Source organism: Zeus faber (genome assembly GCF_960531495.2).
Source record: "Zeus faber genome assembly, chromosome: 1".
NCBI lineage: Eukaryota > Metazoa > Chordata > Actinopteri > Zeiformes > Zeidae > Zeus > Zeus faber.
The window spans coordinates 56,562,290-56,589,121 of record NC_137193.1 but is presented as its reverse complement, the minus strand read 5'-3'; the positions used below and the strand labels follow the sequence as shown (position 1 = coordinate 56,589,121).

General features: G+C 42.9%; 5 protein-coding genes across 7 annotated transcripts; 4 read left to right on the top strand and 1 right to left on the bottom strand.

Moving 5' to 3' along the window:
- Window positions 1-337: 337 nt before the first annotated feature.
- aatf (apoptosis antagonizing transcription factor) lies at window positions 338-2,532 on the top strand (the record flags this gene model as incomplete). The annotated part of the gene is made up of 1 exon (XM_080013783.1): window positions 338-2,532. The coding sequence occupies one exon, from the start codon at window positions 338-340 to the stop codon at window positions 1,994-1,996; it is 1,659 nt and encodes a 552-aa protein (XP_079869909.1). The 3' UTR covers window positions 1,997-2,532.
- On the bottom strand, window positions 2,532-6,162 carry uck2a (uridine-cytidine kinase 2a). The gene is made up of 7 exons (XM_080013795.1): window positions 6,048-6,162; window positions 4,855-5,014; window positions 4,623-4,719; window positions 4,352-4,494; window positions 4,158-4,255; window positions 4,000-4,048; window positions 2,532-3,551 (listed from the first exon to the last, which is right to left on the bottom strand). Exons 1-7 carry the CDS (start codon window positions 6,150-6,152, stop codon window positions 3,364-3,366), a joined length of 840 nt encoding a protein of 279 aa, XP_079869921.1. The 5' UTR covers window positions 6,153-6,162; the 3' UTR covers window positions 2,532-3,363.
- A 1,243-nt stretch (window positions 6,163-7,405) lies between these two features.
- Window positions 7,406-11,048, top strand: tmco1 (transmembrane and coiled-coil domains 1). The gene is made up of 7 exons (XM_080016068.1): window positions 7,406-7,604; window positions 8,295-8,372; window positions 8,453-8,512; window positions 8,649-8,695; window positions 8,802-8,869; window positions 8,991-9,135; window positions 9,582-11,048. The coding sequence occupies exons 1-7, from the start codon at window positions 7,535-7,537 to the stop codon at window positions 9,678-9,680; spliced, it is 567 nt and encodes a 188-aa protein (XP_079872194.1). The 5' UTR covers window positions 7,406-7,534; the 3' UTR covers window positions 9,681-11,048.
- Window positions 11,049-17,821: 6,773 nt separating this feature from the next.
- Window positions 17,822-22,492, top strand: aldh9a1a.1 (aldehyde dehydrogenase 9 family, member A1a, tandem duplicate 1). The gene is made up of 12 exons (XM_080001814.1): window positions 17,822-17,900; window positions 18,090-18,253; window positions 18,684-18,829; window positions 19,465-19,594; window positions 20,036-20,170; window positions 20,322-20,518; window positions 20,628-20,768; window positions 20,937-21,125; window positions 21,278-21,365; window positions 21,514-21,655; window positions 21,941-22,053; window positions 22,219-22,492. The coding sequence occupies exons 2-12, from the start codon at window positions 18,112-18,114 to the stop codon at window positions 22,311-22,313; spliced, it is 1,518 nt and encodes a 505-aa protein (XP_079857940.1). The 5' UTR covers window positions 17,822-17,900; window positions 18,090-18,111; the 3' UTR covers window positions 22,314-22,492.
- Window positions 22,493-23,523: 1,031 nt separating this feature from the next.
- med8 (mediator complex subunit 8) lies at window positions 23,524-26,489 on the top strand. 3 transcript variants are annotated; one of them, XM_080000198.1, is made up of 8 exons: window positions 23,524-23,579; window positions 24,081-24,202; window positions 24,306-24,450; window positions 24,535-24,675; window positions 24,819-24,906; window positions 24,991-25,188; window positions 25,684-25,761; window positions 26,310-26,489. In XM_080000198.1, exons 1-7 carry the CDS (start codon window positions 23,574-23,576, stop codon window positions 25,752-25,754), a joined length of 771 nt encoding a protein of 256 aa, XP_079856324.1. In that variant the 5' UTR covers window positions 23,524-23,573; the 3' UTR covers window positions 25,755-25,761; window positions 26,310-26,489. The 3 variants fall into 3 exon arrangements, with proteins under 3 accessions (XP_079856324.1, XP_079856323.1, XP_079856322.1); XM_080000197.1 differs by having other exon boundaries at window positions 25,684-26,489; XM_080000196.1 differs by having other exon boundaries at window positions 24,991-25,230; window positions 25,684-26,489.
- The last annotated feature ends 343 nt before the right edge of the window (window positions 26,490-26,832 follow it).

Genomic DNA, 26,832 nt, shown 5'->3' with positions numbered 1-26,832 from the left:
GTCTCACCTTCCCGCATCGCCGTGAAAGATTCTTCTCCCTTTTTCAGATTCGGTTCTTGGCGAGACGCTCAGTAGAAAAGAGCCGTTCAAACGCTCCGACGCTTCGTTCGTTTGGTTTGGTTGCGCTGCAAAGACATTTCACTGCATATATGTCTGAAAGTATGTACATGTATTTGACAAATAAACATCCTGAATCTCTTGAAGTTATCGAGCCGCGGACGAAAAAAAAAAAGGAACGGCTACTTCATTCGCTACGAACAAGTCGTTCGCGGGTTTCACATCGCTTCTTCCGCTCCGACCAGTCGCGCACACGTGTGGCGGTTGAAGAGCTGGGAACATGGCCGGCTCGGTCTCACAGCAGCTCGAGGAATTATTAAACCCGTTACCGAAGTTTGCGGACCCGGAGGACGATGGAGACGAGGAGACCAGAGCCAAGGTCGTCGACAAGTTTGAGGAAGACGAGGACGACGCTGGTGTCAGTGCTCTGCGGAGGCACAACGCGTCCCTGCTTGCAGAGACGGACAAGCGGTATCTGGGGAAGAGGATCTCCCGTAAACAGCTCCTCATGGATGTTGACGGTTCCGATGATGATGATGATGACGACGACGACGACGACGACGAAGAAGAAGGAGACGGCGATATAAATGACCTTGAAGGTGATCAGGAAGACGAAGATTCCCTAGAGGATGAAGACGTCGAATCCGGAGATGGAAATGATGGCGAAGACGATTCAGACAACCAGGAGGCGGTGGGGACGTCTAAAACGCGGCACAGTGACGACATATTTCCCGGGCAAATAGACCTCCAGAGGTTAACAGAAGGCATGGAAGACTTGGGAGAGAGTGAAGAAGATGACAGTGAGGAGGACGAGGGAGATGATGACGATGATGATGATGATGATGATGATGATGATAACGACGACGATGATGGGGGAACAGTTAAGACCTTCTCCACCGAGAAGGTAGACGAGGAGGTGGAGAAAGGGAAGGCCGTGAAGGATCAACTTGCCCTGTGGGATCAACTGCTCGAGGGCCGGATCAAAATTCAGAAGGCTCTCGCCACTGCCAACCAGCTTCCGCAGCCACAGACCTTCCCCGAGTTCAAGAGGAGGGGTGGGCCAGAGTTTATCGGCGCGCTGAAGAACAGCCACAAGGCCTTGAAGGCGCTGCAAAGGTCCCTGTTGCGGCTGCAGGATCAGCTGCTGTACCAGAACCCGGACACAAGGCCCATCTCCCTCGGGAACAGATGGGGATCAGGTGATCGGGGCGAGGATGAGGATCATAGTGGGGAGGAGGACGACGACGAGAAAGAGCCGGCGAGATCTGTGAGGGAAGTCGGTCCGCTGAAACGTAAACTGGACATGGCAGAGTACCCAGGCTTGATGGCGAAACGTTTCTCTGACTTCCAACCTTACTGTAATGCCACGTTGCAGAAGTGGCATGATAAAACCAGACTGACCATGGGGAAAAGCACCAAGGGCTTTGCTGCATTTGACAGGAACATACTCACCCAGGTGGAACAGGTGCTGATGGACAAGGAGAGACTACTGCGGCGCACCCAAACTCGGCGATCCGAGTACAGAGTCCTGGGTAAAAAGGATTCCTCTTCAGCCGCCCCAGAAACCATCAGCCCGGAGGGTGATGAGCCGGCAGCAGAGCAGCTGCTCAAGGCCAACAGGCACCTCAAAGACCTGGACGAGGACATATTTGACGACGACGATTTTTACCACCAGCTCCTCAGAGAGCTCATTGAACGCAAAACCAGTGCAGCGGACCCCAATGATCAGGTGGCCATGGGCAGGCAGTGGCTGGCCATTCAGAAACTACGCAGCAAAATCAAGAAGAAAGTGGATACCAAGGCCAGCAAAGGACGCAAAGTGCGATTCACCATCCACAGCAAGCTAGTGAACTTTATGGCTCCGGTCGATCACAGTCCGATGAATGATGAGGCGCGTACCGAGTTGTATCGTTGCTTATTTGGAGTGACCTCAGAATAAACGAGACAACCATAAATACAAAAAATGCTTCTCCCACCAAGAATAGAGTTGAATCAGAACAGATGTTGAACTGACAGTTTTGGGGCCTCAGCTTTCAAGGCTTGATGTGGACTCAGTTTTTAAGAAAATGGGACTTTCATTTCTCAGTTTCTCGTTCTTTTTAACTATTGCTAATGTGTTAATGACAGTCTAAAATACCAAGGGAGTGCCTCAACTCAGGCTTTGCGAAAAGGACATGATAATGTATGTCAAAATATATTACATTATAGTACATTATATTATTACTATATTGTACTTCAAAAGACTTTATTCTTGAGGTTCATCCTTTTGTACTGTCAGTCTTCTGAAATATTAAATTGTCTTTGTTTCCATATCAAAACCTTTTTAATTAGTCGATGGTAACATTTCCCTTGTATTAATGGAAATACCTTGATTATTAATGTTATTTCCACATTTAGACCCCTGAATTCATGGCTATATTTCACTATTTGACAAGAGGTCGTTTTGAAAATGAAAGTTTATTGTAACAAGTGGTGCATGGGTCAATTAAAATAAGTAAAAATAAATTTATTACCTGAGAAATCTATGTACATGAAAAGCTGCACAGAAAGCAAAACAGGATGTGCATCCTGATTATACTGCAAAACAGAATGGAGCGGTCAGCAATACAGTACTTGTAATTCAGTTAAAACACCTGATTTGTAATGTGGCTGGGAAATGTCATCCCATACATCTTATAACAATAGATATAGCACTGAGGTAAGTCCAGAACAGTGTAGGCGTGAGTGCACATTTCATGATTTTTTTTAAGTAGCTGTCACACTACTACTGAAACAAACTATTATGTGATAAAGTGGAAAAAGTGTCTTTGGTGATCTTGTCAGCATAACATGTTACTAGTGAGATGTTTTTTGTCTGAGATCTAAATAACAACATACACTATACAGATATTGCTTTGGGCAGCATATAACAAAAGCCAAACCATACATGAATCATTTAAAAAAGTACAAGTAAAAAGAAAGAGGTTCATATTAGCTACATACTGTATGATCTTTCATTAGCTTATACATTTGCATTGATAGTCACAACTTGCCGTTTGAGTGGACAGAAAAGCCCTGCTGTTAAGACAGCACTTTGCTGTGTTGCATTTTCTTACAGTATATTTAGTGAATGTAAGTCGGATCAGCCAAATAGTCAGCGTTTTTATTTTTCAGCACCTTCGTGTTCGGCTTAATGGAAGCCGTAATCATCAAAAGGATGGAACTTCAAGTGAGCACAAAGGCTGACGTTTGCACTACCCGCCCAACTCCTTCATTCAAGACAGTAAAGGAAAAGAAAACCCCTTCAGATGCAGCAACAGACGTCCATCAGTCCAAAACGGTTAACACCAATGGAGAATGTTGTTTTGGTAGAATATCCCCGTTCTCGCCGGGTTCAATGTGTGCAGGACTCTGCTCTGGGGGTGTTTCGTCGACATCCAGACAGTCAGTCATTCGTTTGGTTAATCCGCTGTTAAGAATGTCCTGGATATGTTGAACTATAAGGTTTATGGCCACTGGATTTAGAGAAAAGGGTACATGTTTAAATTAGGCATCGTGTCTAAATAAGGCATTTTGAAGTCGTGTTTAAGGCACGTTAATCTAGACGCACTTGAAACACGCAGATTACTTTGCTCTCAGAACTGTGAAGGCTTCCTGATTTACTGTCTTCATCCAATGAGCACAATTCCCACTTTGCGGCAGGGTTAGATAAACATAGCTGTGTCTTTCGTGATTACACTTGAGTCTAGCATCTCAGAGAATCCTCATCATTAAAAAGGCATGAGGCGGTACATCTGGATTTGCATTTCGAATATTCAGAAAAGTGATTCTTCGCCTGCAACGAACGAACTGCCAAAGCGGTTCTGACATGACAACTGAGTCTAATCCCTGCTAGGTGCAAACATACTTGGCACATATACCGCCTCTGATGTCGAAAAAAATCTCAAGTCAAAATCAACTCACCAAGGTTATCAGCTCCTCTGGGTATGATCACATCAGCATATTTCTTTGTCTAGACGGGGGGAGGGGGAGAAAAAAAAAAAGTTTGACAACAAATTCCTATCCAGGGACATGTTCACACAAAGTGACTCGGAGCTTTGCATGTGGAATCATTCTCTCACCGGTAAACAATACTCCTCAAACGCCGGCTTGACAAAGGTGATGTACTGTGCAAGGACGCTTTCCAGGTCCCGTCCTCGTTTGCTTATGTCGCGGAGGACTGGGGGGAAGGAAATGGCACTTTTCAGTGGGGCCACCCCCCCTCCAACTTTGAATTTGAGGAACCAATTTGTTGTCAGGTCGGGGTTGAGCTCACCTCGACGCGAGAGGCGTGTGTCTGCGTCCGTGTCGACAAACAGCTTCATTTGAAAAAGGTCTCGGATCTCCTGGCGGTAGAACATCAGGATCCCTTCGAACAGCACCACGTCGGCAGGGTACACCGTCACCGTCTCCTCTTTCCTGACAAATTTTATACAAGTGTTAAGAGCTCCTGTTTCCCCTTTGTTCTCCTTCATGGATGATATCATGTACCAACATTAAATTCTGGCGATTATATTTAGGTATACACACTCAAAAGAGGAACCCACCTGGAATGGGTGACAAAGTCATACACAGGGATCTGCACCGTTTTACCCTCCAAGATGTCCCAGAGAGTGGCGACCATGAGATCATTATCAAATGCATCTGAAGTAGAGAAAAGAGGTCACAGAAGCCGCAGTCCAGCGATTCCACTTCCACACCAATTAATTCATTCTATGACGCAAACACATTCCGGCTCAGACCGCTGCAAAACTCAGCATTTCCGTGGGGAAGAATCACCTGGATGATCGAAGTTGAAGTGTCCCCTGAGCGCCTTTGCCTTCTGCTCCGGGGTGAGGACCCTGTAAAAGCTGTCCTGGCTGAAGATGGCCACCTGCCGCTGGTGGCGGTCGATTTTGTTCTGGCCCAACAACTCCATGATTTTACCGCACACGGACGACTGGCCACATGGGAAAAGAAAAAGCCAAACATACGTGACGACCGTTGGGACATCGACGGGAGAGCCTCGGTATGTAAACACGACGCCAGGAGTGATGTTGAAACCATAGACTGATGGGACAGACACAGAAGTCGGGTAAAGAACAGGTGGCTCAGTGAACAGTTACTCCTTAACGGGTGAAGAGGCATGACACCAGGAAGTCAAACCCACAGGAGACTTTCAGGTCGGCCATCGCTAGCGTTCTCTCGATTCGTTTCATTTGAAATCCTTGAATTACTTGATTTACGGTCGATTATCAGTTTGCATAATTGAAAAAAAAAAAAAAAAAAATTACATCGAATCGATGTAAAATTGTCACATGTTAAGTGCAGGCTATTTGAGAGAACTGTGGAAAGCATATGTCTGACTGGGAAATAATACAAGTCTATCTCACTCTAAAATAATGTGTTTTGACAATTATGGTACCTATACTACGCAAAACCAATTTTCGGTTATGCATGGACCAAATCAATATTTATACATACACTAAGGATTATTATTAATCATAAACGATATCACCTAATGTACTGCGATTTCCGAAGAATTGTAGGGTTGTATGTGTATATATATATATATATATATATATATATATATATTTCATTTTAATTGGAAGTCCTGACATTAGTGTTTGTTTTTCCCCAAATTGTTAGTGCACAGCTGACACCATTTCATTTAATTAGGAAGGGAATACCATCTAATTGAAAAATGTATTATTATTATTATTATTATTAATAATAATAATAATAATAATACATATATATATCGGTATGTAGATGTAAATTATTGAAATATACAGTACATTACCACTGTAGGCCTAATTAAATGTGCTTTGGTGAGAGGAAGAATGTATTTAAATTTGACTTTGTCATCCCAAATTTCCTCATTGATGGATCCTAATTCCACAAAACGACGCACTCGCGTTGTGTCTGTTCCCGTCAATTAGCTGGGCGGGTCAATGTAATTCTTCATAATAGTTAAAGCGTTAAAGGCCGACCTTGCCACTGGCGGTTCCTCCGGCGACGCCGATAAGAAACGGCTGCCGGTAGTGATGTCGGTTTTGGGTTTGGTCGTCGGGCTTTGTCTCGCTGTCCCCTGCCATGCTGACCGCTCCTCTGACACCTCGGAATGCAGGGCTCCTGGTGCGCTCCCCGCACGGCGACAACGACGTCGAATCGGGGTTCGCAAACTGGGGTCCGCGGCCCCCTAGTGGTGCTCGGAGGAATTAAAAAAATAAGAAGAAAAAACAGTATATATACACTTTGTTTGTGTGTGTGTGTGTTGTGTGGGTGTGTGTGTGTGTGTGTGTATGTATATATATATATATATACATACACACACACACACACACACCCACACAATATATATACATACACACACACACACACACACCCACACAACACACACACACACACAAAGTCGATTCAGCTTGTGTTCATATAGGGCCAGGGTCAGTGGACCCCCTAATGAAGATGCAGTCTGACAGCCATAAAAATGTTTTGGAACCCCTCATTTAGGCGGTGGTTCTCAAACTTATTTTTCAGCCTTATGGGGGAGAAAAGGTTTTTACGCCTTTTCGATTTTTTTCGTATATAATCACCAAAATGTCAACGGCATTCAACAGTCATTTTCAACTTGTAATCGATAGTTAGCACAGAGTAATAATTCATATTATTGTTTACAATGTTCTGCCTATATACCATTTACCCTGTGCATGGAATAGTATTGCATGGCATTTGTATATTTCTATGTCTGACCTTTTTTTTGTTTTGTATCATTCTCTGTATCTTATTTGTATAAATCTGACATTTCATTTTCAAATTGTATCCTAGTTTATTTTACTTTCATTCTCCCTTTCCTTTCGGACTGTTAAGCGTTTTATTTGTTCGACGCTATGGTCCGTACTGGAGTGCACCAAACCTGCCCAAAAAGGAATTATTCGTTTGTGCAAATCGTGGTACCCCTTTTGTCGTCACTTGAATCAAGGATGACGAAAGAGCCCAATATATTTTGATACGTTTCGAAATTGTATTGTATCAAATTACAATCCAGTTCAACCCCGCTGTATTGGATTGAATGACTTTTATTTTATTTTATCCTTGTGTGTGTGTGTGTGTGTGTGTGTGTGTGTGCGTGTGCGTGTGAGTGTGTGTAAGTGAGTGTGTGTGTGTGTGTGTGTGTGTGTGTATAGGGCGCCTCTCGGCCGAATGGACGCACTTAGTTCGGAATTGGGAATACGGAGCCGGAATGGCCGAGTTCCACTCTCTAATGGAACGTAACATGGTAGCTTCACTGTCTCGCGAGATGGTTGAACCGGAAGTGTTTTTTATTGCGCTTTTACATCCGGGACCTTCCGAGACGAGCGCTGACCGTGCTTTAGCGGAACCTCGGATCAGTGTGGCTGTGGCGTGCGAAGGAGGGGGTTTGTCCGTCGGAATCCAACTTTAAGTTGAATTCAATTTCGGGTTAACGGAGGCTGGAGCCATGAGTACGATGTTCGCGGATACGATACTCATCGTGTTCATTTCTGTTTGCACGGCGCTGCTAGCGGAAGGTGAGTGCGGTGACAGCGCCCCCCCCCCCCCATCTCCCGGTGGTTACACCAACCTGGCAACCCGAGCCTTTGAGAGACTATTTAACATTCAGATCAAATCTAAACCAGGGTCAATGTTGTTGTTGTTATTATTATTATTATTATTATTATTATTATTATTCTTTTTATTATTATTTTTTTTTTAACAAATTCCTACTTCTCTTTGCTGTCAAAAAAATAAGAATCATAACCATATACTACTATGTTTTATACTGCCCCCACATAGCTATATATTTGTTGTGTTGTTGTTTTTTTTATCAGTTTCTAAAGAGTTCAGCCATTAGGTATTTGTCACATTAATCTAACTATGAACAAGACCCATTTTTTGACATTGCAGTTTAACTTACCAAGGTTTTCTCACTCGGTCCTGGGTTTGATGCTCGGGCCTGTTGAATGAACAGTCACTGTTCGGCCCTGGCCGGGGACTAATCCCATCCACCCAAGAGACCCAGGCCTTTCCCTTGACCAAATGTGCGCTCAATGGGCGGTCTGTTAAAACAGACATTCACCAACTTTTTCAAGTGCCCGGACAAGGTTGGAGGAATGCATTTTATGTGTGCCGAAGGCCCCAGTTTTTAAAAACGCTGTAGTAAAGAATTCAGAGCTCTTACTGCAATTAGCGTATTTATTTTAATTTTTTCCTGTCTTTAGGTATTACATGGGTTCTAGTGTACCGGACTGAAAAATACAAGAGGCTAAAGGCGGAGGTGGAGAAACAGAGCAAAAAACGTGAGTTACTTTGAGCTTGTAAGAATGTTTATTGCCCTTCATCTCAACGGTATTACTGAACATTTGCTCCTACATTTCAGTTGAGAAGAAGAAGGAAACCATCACAGAATCAGCAGGACGTCAGCAGAAGAAAAAGATCGGTAAGAAAAAAATCCAACTGTTAGAAATTCAGCACCAGCCAGGTGAATTTGCAGGGAAGGTGTCGGATCAGATGGAAAAAAATAAATAAATAAAAAATCGAATGCCTTTCAACATTGTTTTTCTAATGCACTACAGAGAGGCAAGAAGAAAAACTGAAAAACAACAACAGAGACCTGTCTATGGTAAGATGCCTTATCTTTCACAATGAAAACATTTTAATATAAAAGATGAGTCAGAATGTAAAGTGATTAACTTTTTTAAATAAAAAAAAAAATAAAAATTTTAAAGGTCCGCATGAAGTCCATGTTTGCCATCGGCTTCTGCTTTACCGCATTGATGGGAATGTTCAACTCCATGTGAGTGTTATTCAGTGATTCCTGACTATTAAAGTAATATTTGTCTTGTGTCAAATGTTTGTCTCATTTTAGTGTGTGAGGTCTTATGCCTTTACTTTTCTTCCTTCTCTTCTGTTTTCAGTTTTGATGGCAGGGTGGTGGCCAAGTTGCCATTCGTCCCACTCTCCTACATCCAGGGACTGTCGCATCGCAACCTTCTGGGCGAGGATTACACCGACTGCTCCTTTATCTTCCTGTACATCCTGTGCACTATGTCCATCAGACAGGTAACTTATACTTTGTCATGTTTTAGATGTATATTTTTTTGTTCAATACATTTCAAAGATTTAATTGAATATCAAATCTGGAAAAACCTTGATTCCTGCGTCCAATGTATATTAATAACATTTAATTGCCAAAACAGCTTTTCATATTGTCTGAAAAGTATTGCTTATAGTTTTAAAGATAACACTCTTCTATAATCGTTATATTATTGCATACTATATTTTAGAATGCCTGCGCTATCATATTCAACACTTCACTAATGTTATTCATGTTCAGTTTTCTACTTATTAAACAATATATTATATTATGCTCAACTAAAGTTTTTTTTTGTTTTTTTTTGTTTGTTTGTTTTGGTTTTTTTTAACCCTTATAACCAAGAGTCCTTTTCAAGACTGTTTCTCAATAATTTTTGTCCTAATTGGGCCATGTTTATAATTTCTTGTTCCAGAACATTCAGAAGATGCTTGGTCTCGCACCCTCCAGAGCTGCAACAAAACAAGCTGGAGGCTTCCTGGGACCCCCTCCCCAAGCTGCAAAGTTTTCCTAAACACCACCAGCATTTTTAACAATCCACTTCACACTCTAGGACTGCAAGTACCTGCAGCGGTGCCTGTGTCATACAAAAATCACAACTACTTTGGCGGAATAATCTTACTTTGACAAGTTGCAGCTAGGTACTTTGGCATAGTTTGAACGAACACATGTGCTTTGACTTGTTTTATTTTAAGATTTCTTAGCTTGTAAATGCAGAATTTAATTTATGTTTTGAGTTCTAACAGGTGATAGTGATAATGATAACATGTTTAGTATAGTGCAGCTGATTTGGTACACTGACTTCAGAGTTTGTGATAAATTGGCTAAATACATTTATTCATTCAGCAGTGTTACTGTAAGTAATTCTCTTTATCCTTGCTTATTTATAAGAGAAATACATTTTTATCAATGAATTTCATATTTGTTTGTTTCCCATTTGCCTAACTAGATTCTCAATTTAAGAATCTTTACGATGTTTGTTTTTTTTAATCCCCAATTTGATATTGATCCCACATTTATTTTGCTGGAACTCTATAAGAAGCAGCCATTTTTGGACACCTGCCAACCTGCACACATTTTGTGTATCAACCATGCAATCCTTGGTCAAAATACGCGGGTATGAAATTCCAGCTGAAACTACGCAAAAAAGAGATAGAAATTTAATTATGAAAAACAATAAATCAATACAAAACAATAATGTACATTTATTGGGTATTTAAACTACATCCCTGGGATTGGACCAGAGGCTACGACCTGTGGTCCTGTATCCCCTTCCTCCCTCTCACTAAACATCCACTGAGCGTCCTGAGCGCAGCCGTTATTTATTATCCACCGACATCGCATTGCTGAGGTAAAATGGGAAGTCGGGGAGTAATGAGCACAAAAACCGTAATGTTACCGTAACATATAAAGCGTTGATAATAGTTTTCAGCTTGATTGGCCGCGACCTGTGACCGGCCAATCAGATATATTTTCAGATTCTGTGCACGCCCGATACTGTGCTCAAGTACTCATAAAAATGCTCCGACACCCAAACCCAATAGGAATGTAATGTAACGTAGTTATGCATTTGACGCTCATAAAAGAGAGTGAATTAAGAAAATGTCGGCTGTTTGGAGTTATTTCAAGGTTAATGAAGATTGGATGAATTATTTTCTATTGCCAAGAGTGTCGTTAAGGGGGAGAAACCCCCCTAAATGTTTAGAAAATTGTTTGTTAGACAAAAATGTTGAATGACTATGTGATGAAAATGAAAACGTATAACCATAATCAGATCAGGCGTCTCTACCCAAACATCCTGTTTGTAGACTATTTTTAAATTGTAAAGTTAGGCACATGATGACTTAGACATATTTAAATATGTATTCTATTGGATATGTAAACTATTAAAGTTTTTTCTTTCAGTAGTAGGTTTTTATTACAGTAACCTTTGTATGAGCGAACATTAAACTGAAAATTCAACTTTGTTTACTCACTCCCTAGTGCCCAGACTGCCCCAGGTAGGCAGAAGCGTCCAGATGACTCTGATTTAGAGGAGAGCAGGGAGGAGGAGGAGGAGGAGGAGGAGGAGTTAAAGAGCAGCAGCAGTGCCAGTGGAGGAGTGATAGGAGATATTGAACAAGCAAGTCATAAGGGAGAGAAGAGTATGGACAGATTGGAAGTGAGAAAGGTGAGATTTAAGATGATCCAGCACCGTGGCCAGAGAAAGTACAAGACCACAAAGGAGAAGCTATTATTCGCAGACTATCCAACAGGTGTAGTGAGGAGACGGAACTGTATGAAATCATGCCCCCAGACTCAGTCAAGCCATTCCCCAACTATTTACAGTACGGTAAGTCAGCAAAGGGAAGAGAAAAGCTGCAGAGGGACTGGTTTATTTATCGTAAGAGTGTAAAGGCATTATATTGCATTCCATGTGTTATTTTTTCTCACCAGCAAAGTAAACCATCACCCAGTTCTCTGAATAGTAAGGATGGCTATAAGATATCATTGGTGAATTGGTGGCGGAGAATGTATGACCACCAGATCATGAGGATGGTGTGTCTCTCAGGAACTGTTACTGGAAATGGAAAAAATCTGTAGCATATCTTAACAATAGCAACAGGTATAGACAGTCAGCTGCAGAAAAAAATCTGTCCGGAAATGGATACAAATAAGAGCACTTCTAGAAATAATTTTTGGATGTGACACTGTACTTAACATCATGGAATCTGCCCTTCCGGGGGAAAACACTCAATCTCGATGATGTGCATGATGGACATTACCTAGGCTTACTTGAACTGTTGTCAAATTATGACCCGCTATTAAGTGAGCACTTACAGAAAGTTGGGGACAAAAAGAGAGGAGCACAACTGACTCATTACCTCAGCCCGGAGAGCCAGAACGAGTTCATAGAAATAGGTGGTCAAAGGGTTTTGAAAAACAACGCTTTATAAAAGAGAAGATGCAATCTATCACTCGGCTATATGTGATGCAACTCCAGACATTTCCCATTCCGAGCAAAATGTTTTATTGGTGAGAAATGTACACAAAGATAATGTTCAGGGAACAGGAGAATGGGAAATAATTTATCGTTTTCTTGAATTTAGAGATGCGTTAGAAAGACAGGCAATTAAGTTTCTGAAATGATTTTGAGTGCATTGGAAGGGCATGGTATTGACACAGCAGATTGCTGTGCTCAGGGCTATGACAATGGTGCAAATATGTCAGAGAGTGAAGGGAGTTCAAGCACACATGCTGCAAAATAATCCACTGGCCACATCCTCACCCTGTGCCACCCTCACTCTTAATCTCGTGGGTGTACATGCAGCTCAGTCATCCCCAGAAGTATGTACCTTTTTTTGGGCTGTGTGAATCGTCTTTACGATTCTTCTCAACCGCCTTTCAGACACGCGACGGAGTGCGCGTATTGCTGCGGTCCGACCAGCAGCAACTCATTTACCATCCGTCATCCGGGCCCTGGACGTGCTTCCTGTAACCTGCGGCCTGACAGACGGAGACAAATCTGAGGCAGAAGGTCTGAAAAGCTTCTTCATGGGTTTCAAGGCAAACCTTTCCGCTCACTATCTGAGTAAAAGTTTTGCAGGGTGCTGAGGATAGAAGCCTAATTCTTCAGTCAGGAAATATTTCTCTGGACACTGAAGCAGCTCACATTGAGGCACTACAGGAGGAAATGCAGGCTCTGCGTAATCAACGGGACGCTCTTCTGGCGGAAGCTTCCACGGTGGCAAATTAAATGGGTGTTAATAGTCAGTTTCACAGTGGGCAGAAGAGCCGCCAGGAAAAAAAAAAATGTTTCCCTGATGAGACTCAAGATGACAGAGCAAATTAACACAAGCCAGACACTGGATTCACAACACAGTGTTTTATGTGTCTCTGGATAGTATAATCAGTCATTTGGACATGCGGTTCCACATAATTTCATTCTTATATTTAGGAAAATGACTGGAAACCAAATTCATGTATCTTGCCACAAATTGAGAAACAAGTACTCCAAAGATCTCGAAGATGGTTTTGAAATTGAAGCGTGACATCTAAAGGCAATATATGGTGCCACTTTTTCACTGTTTCAGTTGGTCTTTCTCCTGTAGAGCTCCTAATTGCCACACACAAGATGCAGCTACAGAGCATTTTTGGAGAGGTGTGCAAACGCACTGCAAATCTTCTGTACGACGCCTGTAACAGTTGTTGGAGGTGAACGTGCCTTCAGGAAGCTGAAACTTATAAAGAACTATCTGAGATCTGCGATGTGCCAAGACAGGTTGAACAGCCTTGCCATCGTTTCAATTGAAAACCAGTTAGCTTGAAAATGTAACTTTAAAGACGTTAGAAATTAGTTTACTCACTCGCTGGCTCTTGGTGCAGTGTAACCTCTTGAGTTTTGTTGACAGGGAACACACACAAGGACAAATGCCTTCACCCATTCTACTCAAGTGCTGCCCAGGGATGGGCAAATACTGTTTCAGGGTTTTTTCTGTTGTGGTTTATCTCCTGTTGAACTTACTCAGGAATTACCACGTCATGTCTTGACACCATAGTCACAGTTTCAGAGATGCTGGTTCTCTGTAGGTACCACATTTATGCCTGCAGTTCAGGATTTTAATTGTTATTTGGGGAATAAGGTATTTAGGTATGTATTTAGGAATTATGCATAGGGTAGAAAATGGTTAGCCTTGTTTATAATAATTGGTAATAAATTGTTTAATCTGAATCGTGGATCATTGGTAATTTCTTCATTAAAACTGACTGCAATACCATTCTTCAAAATAAGTCACCAATTGTGTAGTTATTTATGATAAAGCATCATAAAAATCTCATGACACAGACAGCTTTAGGAACCAAAAATGTTTGCGATACTGTTAATGTAGGCAAAGGATGAAGGTGGAAACTAGAATCTGCACAATTGTAGTATAGAGCAGCAGAAGCTTATAGTAGTACATTTAATAACAACACATAATGTTCAGTGCGTTATTTTAATCAGAAACATTCTGATTTCTATGTTAGGGGCCCAGTAGGTTTTTTTTATGGGGCCCCTCTGGCAACGGCCTGTCTATCGCCTGACAGTATTCCAAAATTGTGCAGACTGCGTATCTATCGCTGTCACAGTGGAGCTCCGATCGGGATGAAAAGTTTGACTCTTTTTTGAGACTCGGTTCTGGACGACTCACTCAGTTAAACGTGTCGTTCGATTTGATTCAGTTGGTTTCATGCACGGTAAGTTCCAGTGAATGAGAGTAAGAAGAGTAAGTCATTTATTATTATTACTTTTTTTTTTTGCAATGATTGCAATTTATTTTGGAATGGCAAGTACCATATAAATATGATAGAAAAGTTATATTTGCACTTAAAAGTGAAATTTTAAACTGGACATTTGCATGTTAGTTATATGTTGTGTCCAGTTACAGGTTGAATTATACTGAAACTTGGTGACAGTCCCATTTTATTGGAACTCAGTGACCGCTCCATGTTGTAATTTATTTCATTGTAACTCAGGGACAGTTTCATGTTCTATTACTGTTCCATAGCGAATAATGGACAATAATAAACACTGTCAAAATCAGCAATCTCACTATTGTGGTAAGTGAGAATTGCAGAAGTAGTCTCTATGGGCAGCTTTCCTGTCACGTGAGCGAGATCAGATCACGTTATGTATTTGTCAATGACGTACAGAAGAAATACCCAGTGAGAGTAAATAATGAGAAAATGTGATTTCTAGAATATTAAACTCAAAATGATTGGACGACAAGGTAAAGGTTATTTAATAGTCAATGTTTTATTATGAGCATATGAGTGAATGAAAATCAGAATCGACAGATCAGACTTCTAAAAAATCGGAAATCGGAATCGGCAAAGAAGATTTCAATCAGTGCATCTCTCGTTGGTAAACGTGTTGGGTAACTTTACAAAATGATACATTTCAAGCGGTATATCCTAATGATATGAGTTTGTATACTGTATATAGTTAGCTGTAGAATTCAAGATTCAAGAGGTTTATTCGTCACATACATATACATACTTTCATACATATATGCAGTGAAATGTAATGCAACGCACCCGGCGATAACACACAATATGTCCTAGGAAAATTTTCTTTCTACTAGACCAACTAACTGCCTCCTAAAACGTAATACAGTAAGTAGAATACTTATAGAATACAATAAAAATATATAGAATAAAATAAAATGCAATAAAATAAAATGAAATAAAATGGAATAGATAGAGGGAATATGCTTATGTATATGGAATAGGCAATTATGTATATACAGATATGTGCATTAAAGTGGCATGTGAATAAAGTGAGGTAGTGTTTGGGATAATACAGCACAGTATACAACAGTACGGCGCAGCAATACGGCATCACGAACAACCCTGAACAGTGACACAGTATGCGGTACAGTATGCTACATACAGTACAATAGGTAGTGGAGCCTATGTGTGTGGCTCAGTGAGGACCCCTGGTGAGGTCAGCATTGACGGTTCTAATGGCGTGCGGGAAAAAACTCCGTCTCAGTCTCTCTGTTCTCGCTGTGTGACTGCGGAGGCTCTTGCCTGACCGCAGCAGCTGGAACAGTCCATTGTTGGGGTGATGCGGATCCTTCATGATCCTGCGTGCTCTGCTACTACACCTCCTGGTGTATAAGTCCTGCAGGGAGGGGAGGGTTGTTCCAGTGGTACGTTCAGCTGAACGCACCACCCTCTGCAGGGCCCGCCCGTCCTGAGCAGTACAGTTCCCAAACCAGGCAGTGATGTTGCCTGTCAGGATGCTCTCCACTGCTCCAGAGTAGAAGGACTTGAGGATCCTCACCGAGACCCGGAATTTCCTCAGCTGCCTGAGGTGGTTAAGACGCTGCCTCGCCTTTCTCACCAGAGTGTCTGTGTGAACAGTCCATGTTAAGTCCTCTGTGATGTGGACTCCCAGGTATTTGAAGCTGCTCACCCTGTCGACGCATGCGTCCTCGATTGTGATCCTCGCCTAAAGTCCACAATGAGCTCCTTAGTTTTGCTGACGTTCAGGTGGAGGCTGTTGTCCTGGCACCAGACAGGTCAGCCACCTCCTCGCCGTAGGCCTTCTCGTCGCAGTCGGTGATCAGGCCCACGACAACAGTGTCGTCAGAAAACTTTATGATGGTGTTGGAGCTGGACCTGGCCACACAGTCATGTGTGTACAGGGAGTACAGTAGGGGGCTGAGGACGCAGCCCTGGGGGGATCCTGTGTTCAGGGTGAGGGAGCTTGACATGGGCTTCCCCACCCTGACCACCTGGGGGCGGGCTGTGAGGAAGTCCAGGATCCAGGCGCACAGCGGACCATTCAGTCCGAGCTCCTTCAGCTTGACAGCCAGTCTGATGGGGACTATGGTGTTGAAAGCTGAACTGTAATCAATGAACAGCATTCTCACATAGGCCCCCTTCTGGCCATCCAGATGCGTAAGCGTGGTGTGCAGTACCTGAGAGACCGCGTCATCCGTGGATCTGTTCTGTTGGTACACGAACTGCAACGGGTCCAAGGTGCGGGGGAGGGAGGCGCAGATGTAATCCTTAATCAGCCTCTCGAAACACTTCATGACCACCGAGGTGAGGGCCACCGGACGGTAGTCATTCAGGCAGGCAGGAGAGGCGATCTTCGGGACAGGAACGACGGTGGACCTCCTGAAGCAGGACGGGACCACTGATTCAGCCAGGGAGATGCTCATTACATAGTATCTTACATACTATGTAATGAGCCTCGTTACGAGACGACTACGGTGTGAATAATTGATTATTCTGCAGTCATTTAGCTGCAGCGTGTCCTTGTTACACTATTGTGGTACTCAAAATATTTTCCTAAGATTGGCAGGTCTGTATTTGCATGATGTATGTACTCCTCTATATGCTATATATGCTGATTGTGGTGGGGTCCGCCTTTCCTGGAAAGAATGCAGAGATCGGCCACGCAAGAACTGAAAGCCAGTGGTGAATGTGATAAACCAGCGTAGCAAGGGGAAGTTGGTCAATTGTCTATATGGATCCCCCTGGATAAAAAAAATAACAATAAAAATATCCCTACCACCTCAGGTGAACAAATAAACTCCACCAACCAATCAATCAATCAATCGATTGTGACAAGGCAAACTTAAAAAAAAAATGTACTTGTCGGCGGAAGGAGGAAAAAGACCTTCCAGTTCCTAATGGAATTCTGCGACTTGTTTCCCACCCAACACAGATAATCTTACGGATCAGGGTTGTCGGATCTACCAAGCTAGCCCAACTGTGCGATCACGTTGCCATTTCAATAAAACCACAATGAAACTCTGTCTGAGGGCGACGGTGAATTCGCTGGTTTCCATCTTGCAACACTGTCACGGATTACCACTTAAATAATGGGAAAGTCCCGCGTATAACCTCGTTGAGCAAACCAATAAAAGTACCTTGGCGCAGCCTTATCGGCAAACGTTCCATAATTAAATATGAAGGCGGCGTTCTGACGGATGAAAGACAAAAACAAAACAAAAAAAAGGCCTTTCTCAATGTGCGTTCTTGTCTGTGCTTGTGTTCTTGTGGACTGGTGAAACGTCATCAGTCGCAGCCCAAGTACTGTTCCAATTCAAAGTCCGCGTCGAGCCAAGTCCAGTCCAAATGCCCGGATGTGGACTTGCGGGGCGTGGCTTCGGGGGGTTGGTTGGGGGGGGGGGTATAAATGGTCCGTGCGCGTTAACCCCTCCTGCCACTCCTTTCGAATTCCAACAAACCACCTGAGGTAAATGACCGCGAGTCCCCGAGTACGTCGGGGTACGGAGGGGTGGTCTCGGTGCGGGGCGTGCAGACCCCGCGTCTGCACGCCCCGCATGTCGACGTTTCCGACCCCGTTAACCGCGCAACGCGTTGTGAAAATGGCCGAATGCGCAACAAATCGGTGTTCATGCCGCGAACCGCCCGTGCTTCGCAGGTGCTGTGCGCGCTGAGAGAAAATGGCCCAGACCCTGCTCGGCACGATGCCCGCCGCCTCCACCGGGACCGTGGTGGTCACCGACCCGCTCAACTACTGGGGCGGACGGCGGGTCAAGCCCAGGGACGGGAAGAACTCCGAGCCCGTGTTCGAGCCTGCAACCGGTAAATCATACCACAAATGATATCGCTTGGCGTTTGAACTGTGTGCTTGTTATGGGTTCTGCCCCACGCTTTTTTTGCAGGATAATGCAACGTTTTTTGTTTGTTATTTGTTATCTGTTTTGGGAGGGACTCGTTTTTCACTTGTAACACAGAGGCACCAGAAATAATCTGTGTCAACAGATTGTTACACCCTCCAGTGGATAATACTTTGCATGTTCTCCCCGTGCTCACATAGGGTCTCCTCCATATAACATCATGTGTGTCGGGCCGCTGTGGCTGCACCTAATGCATTTGTTGTGGTGTGTATGTGACAATAAAAGATGAGCAAAAGCTTGTCTAGTTTAACCACATGTGTGTATTTTAAGTTAAGTAGTAGACTAAGATAGTAAGATAATGTGTTATATGGACGTTCTTTTGTTTTTTAATGCAGGCCGTGTTTTGTGTGACATGGTCCCTTGTGGGGCTGAGGAGGTTGACCAGGCTATTAAAAGTGCCCATGCTGCCTACCTGACATGGAGCAAGATGGCAGGCATGGAGAGGGCTCGGGTTATGCTGGAGGCCGCACGCATTATTAGGGTAAGCAATCAAATTTGGCGTCATGTAATTGCAGAGTTCCCTGTTGCTACCATTGAATATAAAATGTATTATTCGGTAATGCGCAGAATGACTCGGCGTGCGCCGTCAGCAACAGGAAGAGAAGAAAGGTTGGGAGGGGAACAGAGCGTTGCATGGCGCCTGCCTTCCCTTCCTCTGCCCTATTTCTAATGTGCACGCGCAGCAGTGTTTGAGCTTCGCAGCGAGCTAGAGCTTGTCCCCTTTCAGACGGTTAGGAGTCGAGTGGCTAGACAGGCCTGCTGACACACCCCCTGTCCTCACAGCTTAGTATGACCTGTCTCTGGCATGCGTCATTTGGTCTCCAAAAATCGAAGTCCAAGTCCCTAATCTCGGCTGTCAATGGATAACTCTTCAAAACCCTTCCGACAGAAGTTCATTCAGCTATAACACGAGGCAGAGGACAAAAGATTGGTAAGCTTCCATCAGGTGAAAGGGAATCGAGCCCCACCCCCACCAGAGAAGCGTATATTCAAGTTATTATCACGTAGTGGGTCAAAAGTGAATTGAAAATGAAAGGCTGCATGGAATATAAATGGTTCTTACTGCTATGGGAGCTCTTTTAACTACCGTGGTACGCTGTGTTCAAATGGTAACAGGAGCGAAGAGACAACATTGCCAAGCTGGAAGTTATCAACAACGGCAAATCGATTACCGAGGCTCAGGTGGATATTGACGTCGCCTGGCAGTGCATAGAGTACTACGCTGGCTTGGCGGCTACGCTTTCAGGTGCACTTTTTTTCATCCAAAATGCACAAAACCGATGTATCATCAGTTGTTTCATGCGTTAATTTTGGTTGTTTTGATATACACTGTATGTACTGTGTTGACATATACTCTAATAAATGATTCATCTTCCTTATCTTTGAGCTATTCAACTAATTTCAACCTTAAAATGACCATAAAATATGGCGCTGAGGTTCAAATTGACGGTACATTTATCACAATTCAATCATATAGTTTGTAATTGATTGATATGTGAACTCAACGGGACAAAATATTGGTTTCACAATTTGGGACCAAGGCCGGCATTCATATTTCCATTTTGCTGTCACAATGGCGTTCAAAAAAAACAAAACATTTGATGTTTCTTGGCGGGCGTTCATATTTACATTTTGCTGTCACAATGGTGTTGAAACAAAAAAAAATACCCAATATTTGTTTCTTTAGGTCAGCACATCCAGCTCCCCGGCGGGGCGTTTGCATACACAAGAAGGGAACCTCTTGGTGTGTGTGTGGGAATTGGTGCCTGGAACTATCCCTTCCAGATCGCGTCATGGAAGTCCGCTCCTGCCCTGGCCTGTGGTGAGTCTCTGTCTCTGTCTCTGTCTCTCTCTGTCTCTGTCTCTGTGTGAGTGTGTTTATCCTGCTGTCTCCAGTGTCTTGTGTGTCAACTCAAAACAAACTGTCCCAAACACCCCCCACCTTATGTGTGCTTGTTTCCGCTCACATTTAGGCAACGCCATGGTCTTCAAGCCGTCTCCGATGACCCCGGTGACAGCTGTCATCCTGGCTGAGATCTACAGGGAGGCGGGTGCCCCCGAGGGTCTGTTCAACGTGGTGCAGGGTGGAGCGGAGACCGGCACCTTGATGTGCCACCATCCGATGGTCGCTAAGGTCTCCTTCACTGGCAGCGTGCCAACTGGCAAAAAGGTACGCCGGCTTGGAATTCTTTGTCATTCCATTTCCCCCATGCCAACAAAGCGCTCCCAGAGGGTTTACTGGTCCTGCCCTGATGTGATGTAACCTGTCTTACACTCAGATCATGGAGATGTCTGCAAAGGGGGTGAAACCTGTGACTCTGGAGCTGGGGGGGAAATCTCCTCTCATCATCTTCAAGGACTGTGAGCTTGAGAATGCAGTGAAGGGAGCGCTGATGGCAAACTTTCTCACTCAAGGAGAGGTTAGGTTGTTTTTTTTGTTTTTTTGTGTGTATTTACTTGGATTCCACTTCCCACTTTTCTTGGATATCAGCTCACAATAAACAATGTCACGTTATCGCCTCTCCAAGTTGGGGTTTTACTCGAACGCCCTTCCTGATATGGTCAATGTTTTTCCTCCGTTCATACAGGTTTGCTGCAATGGAACTCGAGTGTTTGTGCAGAGGGAGATCATGCCTCAGTTTCTGGAGGAGGTGGTCAAGAGGACCAAGGCCATTAAAGTGGGCGACCCGCTGCTGGAAGGCACCAGAATGGGTGCTCTGATCAGCAAGCCTCACCTGACAAAAGTGCTTGGATTTGTTAGTCAAGCCAAGAAAGAGGTGCGTTGCTGTGCTTGTTCATTATGATTGTTTGTCATGATTCAAGTGCCATACTTGTTCAGCCATTGTGTAACCTCAAACTAGTGTTTTTGAATTCTGCCTTTTAGTTGTCATAGCCATGGTTATTTGACTAACGTTGATATTTTTCCCAGGGCGCAAAGGTTCTTTGTGGAGGGGAGCCTTTCGTCCCCAGTGATCCCAAACTGAAAAATGGCTACTTCATGTCACCATGTGTTCTTGGTATGTTTTTCCTCGTTTAGTTGTTTTCCCAGAAACTCGACTTGGTTTTCCCGACTGCTGACAAGTCTGTACCAAAAGATATGTTTCTCGCCTGCATATGCCCCTAGCACCCATCGTGCATCTAACCAGCGAATCTATTCCGACACAGATAACTGCAGAGACGACATGACCTGTGTGAAGGAGGAGATCTTTGGGCCTGTCATGTCCGTCTTGCCTTTCGACAACGAAGAGGAAGTTCTAAAGAGGGCAAATGACACCACCTTTGGATTAGCATCTGGAGTCTTCACCAGGTCAGTGGGGACATCAGTCGTCTGCACGACACAGCTTTTTTTTTCTCGCAAACCTTATCCTTATCTTTTTTTTTTTTTTTTGAATTACACAACCTTCAATCCATGGTTATTACAACATCTAATCCATTGCTTAAGAATGGTTCGTAGGGCAAGTCACTTTGGCCAAATAAACTGATGAGGCAGCATTTCACCACAGCTGATTGGATAGGTGCCACGATCTGATTCCTCATTTTTCCATTGTGCAATACATCCATGTAGACCTTGGTTTTTATTATCTCTATTTAGGGATATATCACGAGCCCACCGTGTGGCTGCGAACCTGGAAGCAGGAACCTGCTTCATAAACAACTACAATATCAGTCCGGTGGAGGTGCCATTTGGCGGATACAAGATGTCAGGTGGGCTTTGCAGGATTCCTACTTTTATTTTTCTGGTTGAAAAACTTTTTTTTTTTTTTTTTTTTGTGTGTGTTTTCAGCATCCAATGTATGACTCCAGATAATCACTTGGTGTAAAAATATTATTTGCTAACTGCTTCCATGTGTGCTATTTTTTTTTAACCAGGCTTTGGAAGGGAGAATGGCCAGGTGACCATTGAGTACTACTCACAGCTGAAGACCGTGGTGGTGGAGATGGGAGATGTGGACAGTCTCTTCTAGACTCTCCTTGTCAACACTGCTCTCTGCGGAACTTCTTGTGCCTTGTTGAAGTTTTTTTTTCTTTTTCCCCCAACTATGCACTATACATTGTTGAACTCCTTTCTATGCCACCTTTTTCTGCTTTTCAAAATAAAGCAAATGACCCAAAAAACGGTGTGAATAAAGCTTTTCACATTTGCCTTATTTGTCTTGTCAAACTTCCTGTCTCTTCGTGTGACGCACTCTTTTTGCCGACTTAAAAAATGCAAGAATTAAGAATAAGAAGTATTGGACTGAATGAAACAACAGTTGGGTGGTTGTGAAAGAAGAGAATTGTCTAGAGTCCGTTTATTGTAGCGTGGTTTTTTTGTTGTTTTTTTTAACTAATGAGAGGAATGAAACAATGAATAAATAGAATCTCTGTTTGCACTAATGTGAGTATTATCATATTGCACTGACATACATATATTTTACTAATAACACAATTTTTTTCTGATTCCTTACAGCATCTTGCACTTGAATCTGGTTGAATTTAGAAACAGGTGACCATGCACTTAAATTCGAGGTGGCTCCAGTGGTTGACGTACGCTTAAGTTGTTTCCAGCCTCTCGTTTGTCGCTTTGGACAAAAGCATCCAATCAATGAAAACATTTTAAATGTTTGGCCTATTTCCTGTGAAGAACGTCAAAACAAACAGGAATGTTTCCATCACCTCCCCACAACCATACACACCAACATGTCACAAAATTCCATGTAGTTGGAATACAGCCCTTTCCACAGCTATAAAGACATTTCTCTTATTCTGTATTGTTTTACATCTTCTCACTAGACCAGTTTGATGTCCGCAGGGAAGTGAAGGTGAAAATGCTGCTGCATTGTTCCAGCTCTACAACACATACACAAACACATGAAATCTTAAAAAAAACAAAAAAAAAAAAACTTTTTCCCAGATAAATGTGATTTATGACCCTATATTGTTATAGTTTCAAATACTGTATTTTTATATTGTATATTGTTATATTTGTATTTTTTATGTATACATTTGAATACAGTTAATTTCCTGGTTACTTTTAAATAATAATAATAATAATAATAGTAATATATGCTTGTATATTTGATAAACTATTTCTCCAAATTACAAATGACATAGATAGTGAGGTAGATAATGTATTGCTAAATCATACCCTTACTTTGAAGAGCAAAGGCCGGAAGTTGTTCTGCGTCTAAAGCAAGCGCCCGCTCTACCTAGTGTTGCTGCTTCTACGTGATATCTTCACGAACATGCAGGTAACAACTTCATATTGGCCATAATACTGCGAATATATTATTATATTGCGATATATATGTGCCATATATATCACCGATTTTATTATTTTTTTTAATTGGTGTGGATTTCCACTTTATAATTGCATTCGGTGTGAACGTCGCAGTGTTAGCATAGTGACAGGATAGCGTTTGCCATGTATTGGTTGCGCGCTAGAGGAGCTGTAAGCGGGATAGATGGGTCGATAGGTTGATAAGTAGATGATGTAGGTACTTTAATTCATGTCTGGAGAGAAAACAATGGGCAATATTCATAAAGTAATACGATTGTGGGGAAAAAAATAAAAAAATCTAAAATAAATTGCAGCATACAATAAACTTAAGTTTTCACAAAAGTCTGAATCAACAATTCACACTGTCAAAAATTAGGAAACTGCGCAAGTTTGCATAATAAATAGAAACTAAAAGCTTCCCAAAGTGTTGGGGGGTTGAACTGATTTTCCTTTTTTCCCTCTCATTCCACAGCAGCGAGAGGAGAAGCAGTTGGAGGCATCGGTTGAATCCCTCATTACTCGTGTGGCACATCTGAAAAATGCTCTCCTCAGCTTCATCTACAAGTTAGAAAACGAGTTCGAGCGACTAACGTGGTACGACAAACGCTGTCAGCTGTGCATTTGGGACATTAAAAGCATGTGTATGTTTTTTTGTTTTTTTTCTAAAATGTGGTGTTTTTCTTTGTCATATAACCAGGCCCTCTGTTCTGGACAACTTTGCACTTCTGTCCGGTCAACTCAACACCATCAATAAACTGCTTCGGAATGAGAAGACGCCCTCGTTTCGGAACCAGGTCATAATCCCCTTGCTGCTGTCTCCAGACCGAGATGAAGAGCTAGCAGTGAGTGCTAACTCCCAAGGAGCAGGATGGTGACCGAATGCTGATGTGGTGTCTTTTTGACCTGTATATATTGTTCACGTACAGAAACTAACGGAGCAGCGCGTGCCTGTGTTCAGCCATGAGATTGTCCCAGACCACCTGCGCACCAAGCCAGACCCGGAGGTGGAAGAGCAGGAGAAACTGCTGAGTGCAGAGGCCGCTCGTATCGGCCCAGAGGTGGCACAGGTAGGATGGCGGGGCTGAATGTCGCGGGTTTATCCACATTCACCAGATATCAGATGGTTCAAGATGATTTGAAGGAACTATAACCCAAGGAGGGTAAATATATTTCATGTCTGAATCTTTGGTCGTGCTGTTTTTCTCATTAGAAACAGATACAAACGCTGAATAAATTGTGTTCTAATCTACTGGAGAAACTGAATAACCCCCGTGATGACAGAGATGCAGAGAGTGCAGGTAAATTAGACCCGTTCTTTGTGTTTTTCATACATGGAGGCATAACCAATTTAGTGAACTATCTTCCTTTCTTTAATCTTTCAGCAATGCGACAGAGCAAACCGTCTTTCAACCCGACTGACACCAATGCGTTGGTTGGAGCGGTGGCGTTTGGAAAGGGACTTTCCAAATGCAGGCCTCCAGGCCCCGTGGCCCCTGGACATCCGGGACAAGGGCCTATGATCAGTGGGGGCCCCACCTTGCAGCAGGTCACCATCGGAGGTGGTTCGGGCCAACAAGCAGGTATGGGAGGGCCCGTCACACAGCAGCAGCAAGGGCAACCAGGTAGGAGCCCGCCACTGCTAAGCTGCATGGCTAGAGGAAAGACATATTAAGATATTACTATATATTAGCCACTATCACATGGGTGTCATAACATGGTCAATTGGGTTCTTAACGCAAGTATTATACTGATGCGCAGTCATACCAAAAATAATATACCAGATATTATGACCTGTGTTTACTCTGCTATGACACTCAAAAATGTCATAGCCAGGTCCATTCATGGTTCTTTGTATGTCATTAGTACACGTAGTATTGATAAATCTGTGTTTGGGGGGGAAAAATATGAAATAAAACAATGAAGTGATACCAAAAAAAATGATATTAACAGTTATAAAGGTTGAGAACCAATGTTTTAATAAGGCCTGGGTTGTAAAAATAGCTAACCTATCCTTTAACATGCATTGTAAAGTAACATGCATTCTTTTGTTAACGCATCCAATCTTCACATTTCAGGAAAAATGCCGAGCAGCATCAAGACAAACATCAAATCTGCCTCCAGTTCAATGCATCCCTACAACCGTTGATCTCATTGTATCTTTTTTGTATTTTTTTTTTTTGTTATCTTTAGTTATTGACCTAAATAGTAGCTTTTTTTCCACATAAACTATACATCCAACGTTGAAATTATATATTTTTTATTGCCTTGTATTCCCATGACTGGTATCGTTTAAAATATTGTAAAGTTGAACGTTTGAAGGTGTTGGTGTTTTTATTTTAACCCAGCGTTGTGTTTTTGTATTTAACTGTGTGCGCCACTAGATGGCAGCATATCACTGTGGGATTCAACCAGAGGCCGTTACGTTTTCGAGCTTGTAATGGTATTTTATTTGTAGAAAACGTTTTGTATTTACTACAGTGTTTTGTAATTTAAGTAAAGATTTGCAGATTCAAGACACAACCATCACGTGTGAATGGTGAACATGCGCATCAATTCCACGTAAAAGTCAAAGATGCATGTTTAGATGGATTGAGAAACTAACAGATTGCCCTCCTTTTACTGCGGGTGTTGTGTATAAATCCTGCTTTTGAAGACATGCCTGGGTTATCCATTAACTATATTACTATTAACGTGTCTAAAGCCGCATTTCCACCGCAGGAACTTTCCCCAGGAACTAGGAACCTTTGGAGGAACCTGGTGCGTTTCCACCCCAGGGACCAGGGTCTAAATTAAGTTTCGGGGGCCCAAAAAGTCCCTTCTCGGTGTGTGGTACTTTTCAAATGTCCAGGAACTTTGGGGGTGGAGCTTGCAGCGCTGAACATTTCTGACTGGTCGACTACTCACAGTCGCAGCATTTAATTTCAGAGACGATTAAAAAAATAAATAATCTGCAGCCACAAACTGATTACAGTTTTTTTTTTTTTTTTTGTTTTGTTTTTTTCGACACATCAACGTCGGTCGGCTGCGTTTCCACCCAAAGTGGAGGCTCGTTTACCCGTAACAAGGTAAACGCAGGGGATTCTCAGCGGTTGACCTTGTTTGTGCCTGCTCCGGGTTCCCTTTATTGGTCTTTTATTTTTTCCAGAACACACCGTCGTGTTTTCATTCTAATCTCCGCGGGTCGTTAGAACAACGGGCTGAAGGAACCTTTTAGTTCCTTGGAA